This window comes from Charadrius vociferus, unplaced genomic scaffold, assembly GCF_000708025.1.
Source record: "Charadrius vociferus isolate BGI_N301 unplaced genomic scaffold, ASM70802v2 scaffold61, whole genome shotgun sequence".
Lineage (NCBI taxonomy): Eukaryota > Metazoa > Chordata > Aves > Charadriiformes > Charadriidae > Charadrius > Charadrius vociferus.
In genome coordinates, this window is record NW_009646945.1 from 2,961,840 (window position 1) to 2,971,922 (window position 10,083).

Here is a 10,083-nt window from a genome sequence, read left to right on the forward strand (position 1 = left end):
TAAAGCACCTGGTAAACAGTGTAAGGGTTATGTCCCTGGCTATGGCAAAGAGACTTCAGATGTTGTGATGTCTTTTTGGGTTCTGTCCTCTTAGGTATGCAACAGTCAAATCTAATAGCTTCAACAAACATCAACCATACATTCTGTCATAGTAGTATGGTCCCACACTTCATATGTTTGGAAATGTAAGTGCTCTCTCTTCCAAGAGGGGAGAGAAAAGTCGCAGCAAAAAAGATCATGATCTTCATACTGAGGCACACATTCTTCCAAAGAAAGGGCTTACTCATCAGTTATCCGACTTCAAGATGCATTTCCATCTGAACAGTTATACTGTGGATGTACGCAGTCGTGTCACCCAAGGTCAGGTAACTTTTCCATACAGAGTACTACAGAGGTTATGGTCACATTCAACCCCTCATACCTCAGACATCGCTGATACAAAGTATGCAGTGCACAGCTCCATCTGATTTCTGTCCCTGCTGTAGAATCTAAACGTTACAAGGACTCCAGAAGTAAAGTACTTCTTGAAAAGGAATAAACAAGGCAAACCCATCCTGGATTCATCTAATAAAAGAGCAAAGGACTCATCACACTCAAGCACCGAGTATGGAAAAGCTGAAGACAGGGAAGCTATTGTCAATTCCAAAGCTAATGCCAAAGCAGCAACAGTCAGTTTTAAGGAAGACAAAGTTAGGCTGATTTCAGTCATTTAGCGACAACGTACCCCTGAGGAAGCACAAAATGGTGACAAGGCTGCAGGTTTATAATGCTCTAACATCAACTTTACTAAACATCCTGGACTTGCATTTGGCTGGCTGGTTTTAGAGCCATATTTACAACAGCCTGGCAAACTTCCACAGAACTCCATCTCTTGAGAGCAAGATTTAAGACAAAGTCTGATGCTGAGAGCCCACAAGGAGAATACCCCTTAAGCACTAAACCTGAGCAGTCCCAGCTTGCAGTGGCTATGCACTCCAGGCTCCAGAAAACTCCCTCTGCGCTCTCTGACAGGAGTTGTGACATTGTAAATCCTGACCCACGTCTAGTCCAGGGCCAGCACTGACAGCTCAACAGATGGTATCTGAGGCCACGACAGCAGCCAGCTCTGATAGATAGAACGTGACAAAGTTTACAAAAAGTGACTCAAAGAAGAACTCATCAAGGATGTAGGATTAAAGAAAATAACACCAACCAAAACTATTTGGTCAAATCTGAAAAAAGGTCTAAGTACATTCCTCTTACATTTTAGTTTTATTTTGTGTAGCTGAGCACAAGGCAACACAGAATGCAGTATGGCCTCTAGATCCTGCAAAAGGAACATTTCTTTTTGAAGACCAATGCAGATGTAACTGTTCCAAGATACAAGTTTGACTATCATAATCATCAGAATATTTCAATCCAAATTAATTCCTTTTAAGAACAGCTCTATATGTATAAGATCTGTGCATGTGAGACAGACCCATGGAGCCCATCTCAAAACAGGTTGTCAAATTTTCCAACCTGCACCTTTGTTCTTCCTTGAAGGAATGGTGTCAAGCTTCTGTACACACAGGTGTTCTGTACACTTCCAACACCTTCTAAAGATAACCACCAAAAATTTTATAAATAAGTATTTTCTTACCTAATTCTTTTGGTGGCTGAATCACCAGAAAAATATTGTGTCAATTCATTGACTGTCTGAAAGTGAGGGATGTAGGAAATTCAAATATAAATGCAAACTAATTCTATATTAATTTACTTTATTTAAAAAATGACCCTTTAAAGACATAAATAGACATTTTTGCCTCCATGGATGAAAGATGCATCTTATTTTTGCTAGTTTCTAATTTACTAATGTTTGTTTTTGCAGAAAAATTAATTTTATTTTCATCACCAAAAAACTGAGGCATATAGATACCTTGTCTGTCTTTTTAAACCTAAATGGCAGGTATTTCTGTAAAAAGCCTGAACTCCAGAAAAGAGAAAAACAACCCCCTCCCCAAAAAAACCCACAAAAAATACAGTTCCTAGACAGTTGTATCCCTCAGGATTTTGCTAGTGACAGTTAGACAAAATAAAACCAAGCAAATTAAAACCCATGAAATTCCATCTCAACATAAAAAACCCCACCTTTTTTACTGTGAGGGCAGCCAAATACTGGCACAGGTGCTCAGAGCGGTTGTATAGACTCCATCCTTGGAGATATTCACAACCCAACTGGACACGGTCCTGGGCAGCCTGCTGTGGCTGACCCTGCTTGTGCAGGGGGGTTAGACAGGATGGTCTCAAGAGGTCCATGCCAACTTCAACCATTCTGCAATTCTTTGATAATACACAGAAAGCCACAAATTGAGTATTAAAAGATAGTGTATTGAAATGCTTTACTTCTGACTGAAGAAAGCCAAGGTTGAACAAACATTCAACTGAAAAAAAAAAAAAAAAAGAACAAAAACCCCACAGAGGTATCTGAAAAAGAGCCCTCAGGTTCAGTGACCAGGCATTTTACCTCTTGGTAAGAACCAAGTAATTCTTCTTTTGTCATATACCTGCAAATTTGCAAGAAAATCAGTAGAAGGAGTGACTGGAAGTTGGTGCGAGGTATATTTCAGTGACTTTAAATGGTTGTCTTCTCTTAACTACACCCCTCCAGAGGCCAAAAAGGGAGAAGGAGCTACCTGTGCCCTTCTGTAACAGTCAAAATAAACAGATGCCGGACCAGCACCACAGACATGAACGAATTCTTCACAAACACCCCGAGTTTCCCACCCCATACCAGCAAAAGCAGACAAGAGGTGTCCCACACCTCTTAACTGTCCACCTCTACCCCTCACCATGACAAAGCGTCTCACCTTCAGAGCCTGCCAGGCAGGAACATAAGGTAAGAAAGCCCTCCTCATCTTAAGCCAAAGAAATGTCACAAAGTTTTTCAGCAATAATCTTTCAGTCAGGGCCCCGTTTTACAAAAAGAAATGCTGTGTCAGTTCGGCCTCAGGGCGCGAGGCTGTGGGCAGGGGCTCCCCAGGCAGGGAGGCTGATGGCGCGGCCTGCAGGCCCCGGCAGTGAGGGCAGGGGAGCGGAGTGCCCAGCCCGGCCCAAGGCACTGCCCGATGGCTGAGGTGACAGGCCTGTCTGCTGGAGGCCTCTCAGCCTCAGTATTTTTCACAGATTGGCACACTTGCATCAACCCCACTTTTCCTGATGGCCCAGGAGAGGAACATCGACTCCAGCTACGAGCGCCCAACAGCTCTGACAGTTCCAGCCCGACTCTCTAGGCTGTCTGACCAAAGACGGACTCCCAGATGTAAACTCTGGACTTTTACAGTGAGCCCTCAAACTGAAACACACGTTTCATTTTAGGGCTAAGTGATCGAGATCCATCAGTACTTCAGAGTTATTAGTTTTAACTGAGAGACCTGAGAGGCCCATGCCCAGTATGGCTGAACCTTCACACACAGTACTCCAGCGTTATAAAAAGTTTTCCCTGAGGACCTGGCAGAATCCCTCCTACAGCATCAGTAAAAGCTTTGTCTCTAAATCAACATTAAAAATCCCAAGTGACAGAATTCGAAGGTATTTTTTTCAGAGACTACTGAACAAGCCAATAGATCTTACATGTACATCATCCTATGAAGTTAAAAGTCAAAATTGGAACTGAACTATCACAGAAAGAAGAAATGAGAGGATGACATCAACAGAGCAAACCAAATAAACCTCTTGGTTTCATACTCCATTCTTAAAAAAAACCCAAACAGTATTCCCAGTGCTGCAGGTATGAAAACCACAACAAATTTCATGGGTAACAAAACCAACAAATAAGCATTCATAAATATTTTGCAGTCTACTTTGTGTCTGAAGATCTGACAAAAAGCAGCTGCATTCAGTCTTGAAAATACACCCATAGTGTAAATCAAGTATCTAACATACCAAATACATGGCATCAAATCTTACCAAATAACTTCTGATGATGAAGAAATTCTGTAAAACGATTTTAAAAATCAGTTCCCTTATTTCACAAAGGGCTTTTGAAGATCCTTCTAAGGGGTCTATACAGCTTCCTGAAGCTATAAATCCTAGTACTGGCATGAAGACTATTTCTCTTAAGTGCTGAATGTTTCAGTGCACATTTTTAATGTTTGAGAATTATTGTTACATCACCTTTTATCCATTAACTACCAAAGAATAATCCAGGTACAACTACCATACAGAACATGTAAAGTATATTTTTAGAACTCCAGACACTGTCATTGGATGCACAGGGATGAAACAGAACAAGCATGCATGCAAAATGTACTTGCAAGAAGATGCAAATTCTGTACAAAAACTGGAACTAGGAAAGAACCACAGTTATTTTTTTTATTTTTCATTTTTGTTATACACACATCTTCAAGATACACACAAGCTATGTTTAATTTTGCAACTACCTCAACTCTTTAAGACCCTATTCCCATCTCCATAACAAACACAATCACCTTGGAAAAGTTTAAAAAAAAAAAAAATGTGCCTACTGATCACTCTAAAAAGTGCTACCTTTTCACAGACCTGATGTTATACTAGCGCTTCGTTAAATACCACAGGCAGTTTTCAGTATACCTTTGCTATATTTTTCCTATTTAACAACAAGACTTGTAGAACATGAGAACTCCATATAAATTGATAATTTAAAAATCACAGCAGTTCTGAGTATCACTTTATTGATTCTTCTCATCTTTCCACATTTTAACTTACCTCAGATCCTGGGGAAATCTGACTTCGTCCTGGCTGATGTTGAAGGCGACCAGCATCTCTCTCAGGTACAAAATCCACTGCATTGTCATCCGATTGCGATTCAACCATTTCCATGGTCATCAGTCTAAAAGTAAGTAAATACACATCTAAATAATGCACTACAGGGAGGTATATCAGGCATCGAGGGAGAAAACAGAAATTCCAGACTATTTTGTATTTGGAGCAAACAACTAACTGAAAAAAAAAAAAAAATAGATTTCTCTCAAAACTGTCAGATTAACTGAAGTCCTTTCTTCCCATTCCCCCATATTAACATATTCATTCATATAGCCAGGACCTCTAAAACAACTAGTTTGGAAAGCTGCAAGAAGGGGCAGGTCTGGAAACGGTTCTCAGGGGAGGGACAAGCACAGAGTCCTGGGGTCCCTGCAGTGTTGGCAGCGGGGTTGGGAGCGCAGCACGCTGGAGCGGCCCACCAGCACTGCACACGGCAGGTCCCTCGTACCTCATGTCTCCTACCAGACAAGGCTCAAGTTGACCAGCAGCCATGTTCTGCTACAGGCCTCTCGAACCTTCTGAGATACCGACCCCTGGCTGAATTGTCTGTAAACTACTCACGGCTCAAGACCCACAATGATTCTTCTTGTTTTGCAGGTTTAAAAGTAGGGTAAATTTCGTAGAAGAATACGCAACTCTGTGACCCTCAACTTAAACTATGATTTTAAACTCCATAAAGAACGTTTCCAAATACATCTGCTATATAAAAATGCAGTTACCTGACAGTTGCTTTTCCATATTTCTTGGCACACTTAGTCATAACGGAAGGTGTGTGTTTTACAACAAGAGCTTGGTTCTCTTCGGCTCCCTTTCTCTCCTACCAAACCCTGCACTGAAGGTGCAACAGGTGATGTCACAAACATTGCCATGGCAACAGGTCAGTTTACAAACAGAACAGAGACAGGATAGGGTCAGGCAGAGGCAGGCAGGCCGCCCGGTGGGCACGCTCCCACATACACCTTACTTACACAAGGAATTGAGGCCGCAAAAGGAAGACGTGATACAGTTACGTGATTTAAGAAGCAGCAAATCTGGCTTCCTCAGGTTCAGTTACTGTAACTGGGGGATGGCAACCCTGTCTAAACTCAAAGTTCAACTATTTCAACTGGCTGCTACTGCAGTTTCCTCTCAGGTCTTACACCAAGAGATGGAAGAGACAGGGAAGGAAGTCTGCTACGTGCTTGACTCCAAGGCTACTGAATTTAGTCCCACATGTTAAAAGTTAACTACATTAAATCAGATTAAATGTAAACCCAACTCCTTTTGCGGCACTATTTTACAGAATATTCCACAGTCTTTGAGGAAAACAAGTAACTTTTTTCTAAAAATCACCCTTTTTGCCTACAATAAAGGCATGAAAATATGAAAAGGAATCTAGTCAAATGATGCAGAGAAGCATATTTCTAGCTTCTATTCCTCCAATGGTATGCTACTGACCAGACTTAACAGCGCTACAGCTAGTGGTAGCCAAGCTAGATTTTATGGGTTAACATTAGTACTTCTGCCAACAGAAGTTACATACTCTATGCCAGTATCAATTCAGATTAGATTCATAAGAAAACATTTTACACCTAAAATATTTCTACATTCCTGTCTTGTTAGTTACCACTAACTACCTTTTTCTCTAGATAGTCTAATTAAAGACCTACTGAAATTCACCAAAACAGAAGAACTCTGGGCAAGAATGTTTTTCAGCAAGCTTTCCACAACAATTTTCCATAACAAGATGCTTATCTTATTGAAATGTTTCAGTTTTATTTATGCATTCAATATAACAATAATAATTTTTAAAGTAGAAAAAAAATATTCCTCCTCAGTAAACTAGGACCATCCATAGAGTCTCAAACATGAAAGCTCTTATCTGGTTCATGCAAGACTGCCTCTGTAAGCTTCAAAACAGCTCACACATCAAGAAAGATTAATTAATGGATAGGTACTGGCAACATATTCATCACAATCTCTTCCTAAAGATGGGAATATAGTCAGAATTAATTCACTGTATACAGGCCTTGAAGTATTTTCTTATCCAAAGCCATCTGTCACTGATAACCTACTGCTGGAAAAAAAAACAAGTACTTTTATTCCCACTGAATGCATGCCATAGAAATTTTATCTGGAAAGAGCCATTCTTCATGTTGTAAAAAATAGGGTTTTGTTTCCAAATTTTAGCTTAATTCCTTGGTTATTGAAGAGAACTAGAAAACAAATTATTAGTTTACTATGTTATCAGGATTTTTCTCCCAAAGCCTTTTCCTCTGCTGTGCTCCAGTAACTGAGTTTGCAAATAGCTATGAAAAGAGCATCAGTGCAGCAGAAGATCTAACAAAAAGTTATCCAAAGGACTGTGTTTTTTAGATTATCTATGTTAAATTAGAAAAACAGCAAGTATTATACATGCTATTGAAATGACAAATATAAGTAAGACTTATGACGTACATGAAAACCTCAAAAATTAAAATAGATTTTCCATCTATAATTGTGTATGTTCTAACTCTTAACACAAATTATTGCCTATTTTAAATCTTTAGCAACATGGAGTAAAATCTGAAAATTTGTATACTGCTTTTAATTAGCTGCCTTTTCTTACTGCCATAAAATGCAACTGTTTTCCCACAGAACACAGCAAAATACTCCTTCAAGATAAGCTAAAATCTGCTTCTTTTTGACCACCTGGTAATTCCAGTGTGTTTGTAACCAAAGACTTGACAAAAAATGCTCTCCAAATATAAAGACCTAACTATAGCCTATAAGACCAAAACAAAAATAACAAAGGTCATAAGTAATTTTAAAAGACAGACTAGTTATCTTGGCATAAAACTTCAATGAGAAAGATGACTAAAGACAAAATGTAGCACATTAGTATCATAATGTTACAAGATTATGAATCTTCTGTAGACATAACCATAGGGGACTACTGAACTTGCAGGTAAAGGTCAGTTGCAGTCATTTGAGCCCACAGGGTTAGAAGTGGGACAGCCATACGGGGCCACGTCACTTTACTTGGGCTCGTGCACAGCTCAAGACCACGCATGCTAACAAACTCCTGAATGTCACAGTCCAGTCTGGGTTATCACTGTCTATAGTGCACTCTCATAAACTTTCAGATTCCTATAACCTGAAGTGTACAGGTTTTGTATTTCCTGTATTATCTCACATATCATTTTATTATGAATACATCAAATTGTTTTTAATAAATATACAGAAAAATACAGAGCAAGATCATAACTATGATTTTTTCTAAAATATCAGTAATACAGACTGTGGTAAGAAACAGTTTTCCCATGTAACACACTCAATCAGCCTACACTGCAAGCAAATTCTAACATATTTACTGTTTTTACATATCAAAGTAAGAAAAAGGAAAAATCTTTTGTCTAGCACTTAAAGTCCTTTATAAAAGTGCATCAGTAATAGGACACATCACACTTTAAAGTCTACATTACCTTCCTCCTATTTTAATTAAAACCAAGCAAAGAGTTTTAAAGTATAAAGTTTTAGGTCCTGTTTAAAAATAGATAATGTTTTTCTTCACTGTATGATTAATTATATACAAGCTTCAGTCTTATATTCAGTATTAATACATTCATTTCTTAGACTTTCCACCTTGGTTGCTTACCATCATTGCACAGTGATTTTAAATATTAGGCTGGATTTTTACATTAATAAACAAGTTACACCTCTCCCCTCCTATAAAAAAGGGCAAAAATGGCTTTCCATAATGTAGGCAAAGACACCTGCCTCCTCCTACAAAATAGCAAAGAAATCTTCAGGATCTGGCAGGAAGTTTAACTGTTAACTAGCTAGTAACATCTCAATACGTATTCGCATGTGTTCACTACAGTCACTGAGACTAATACACCATAGGTCAGTAGCAGGTAAACACTGATTAAGAAGATGCACACTGGTTAAGGTGCACATCAAAAGCTTCTTCAGCTGGTATCAGCAAATCCCTGATGGGACAGTACTGACAGACAGCATCAGCTAAAGGAAAACATTGCCCAGGTGACCTAGAAAACTGGAAGTCATTTATAGCTAAAGGTGTTAGCCTTTTATATTTTTGTCCATGGGAAAAAAAACCTAAGGACAGCATCCCTATCAAGATGTGTTCTTGTGTAATAAAGAGCACAAAAAATCCTTTCACTCCCCTCCAATAATGCTGTTTCTTTTACAAGTACATCACTAAATATTAATACAAATATTTAATGACTGTTGGTGAAATTAAACTGCATAAGCATCTTGGTACAGTATTTTGCATAATTGGAAATGTGCAACTGTCTAATTAAATACCCAGAGACATTTTAAAGACAACTTCTTTATTTCAACAATACTTTATACAGAGGCTGTTTACAAAGGTGGCTTATTACAAAGGAAACTGTAAGGGGCTAAGAAATACGTTTCAACCCTTGCTCCAAATCTCTTTGAGGGCTTTTATTAACAGGGAAATTACTAGAAAGCAAGGATGTGAATTTACAAACACCTATTTTGCATTTATTGATGATCTCACTGTGAGTGTGGAAACTCTCAGAATGCACTAGTTTCAGAAGAGCATTGTGTTTTCAAATGTGAAGGCTATAATTTGTATTACTACAGTGCTTTGTACTGCACTTTTTACTGCAGCCGGCAAGGTGGTCACAGCATCCAGCCAGGTAAAATGAGCGACAGCGCAACAGACCAGATTCTGACAGTGGGATCTTTCTGCTAAGTTTTCAGCATCAACAGAATACTTAGTAGTTTCTTGCATCTCCTAAACTCTAACGTGTTTCCTTGTTTTCCTCCCCGTCCTTTTCTTTCCAGAATATTGTAACAAAACCCTCAGAAAAAGAATTAAAAAACCCAGCCTGCCACTACTGTAAGCACAAGCACGCTACCCGCCACTCTGCACCTGCCACCTCAATAATCCAGACAAGGCGGTGCCGAGCCTCCTGTGAAGAGGACACACAGTCCCTCCCCGTTTAGAAGAAAAGTCCAACCAGTCCCCGCACAGGTAAGAAGATCATTTACTTAAGTGCCGGTACCCGTGGAATCGTTTAACTGCCACAAGACTCGCTGGTCCGCTCAGCACCAAGATGCTGACACGGCAGCGGTGGATGCAGACCAAACCCCCAAACTTTAAGGAACACCTAGGACCCACAAAGCCCACTGTGATGCTCTCCCACCTGTCTGCCTGTCCCAGCTCGGAAAACCCTACGGGCGAGGAGGTGATCAGGCCTACGGGGCTACGGGGGAAAAGCCACCAGGCACCACGGCCTACCCCTTCCTCCCCCGGCCTGCGCTCTCCCCTCAGCCGGGGCACCCCGCCGGCAGCCGGAGCAGCACCCCGGA

General features: G+C 40.0%; 1 protein-coding gene across 6 annotated transcripts in view; it reads right to left on the reverse strand.

The window, feature by feature from the left end:
* The window catches only part of CREM (cAMP responsive element modulator), a 29,034-nt gene extending 23,441 nt beyond the window's left edge, over positions 1 to 5,593 (reverse strand). For 4 of the 6 annotated variants that reach the window (XM_009895096.1, XM_009895094.1, XM_009895095.1 and 1 more), the window contains exons 1-2: positions 5,481 to 5,521; positions 4,705 to 4,828 (exon numbers count right to left, since the gene is read on the reverse strand). In XM_009895096.1, coding sequence (XP_009893398.1) covers positions 4,705 to 4,828; positions 5,481 to 5,521 — 165 coding nt within the window. Of the gene's footprint in view, positions 1 to 4,704; positions 4,829 to 5,480 lie in introns of those variants that run through there. The other 2 variants (XM_009895097.1, XM_009895098.1) reach the window with 2 other exon arrangements.
* Positions 5,594 to 10,083: the final 4,490 nt, after the last annotated feature.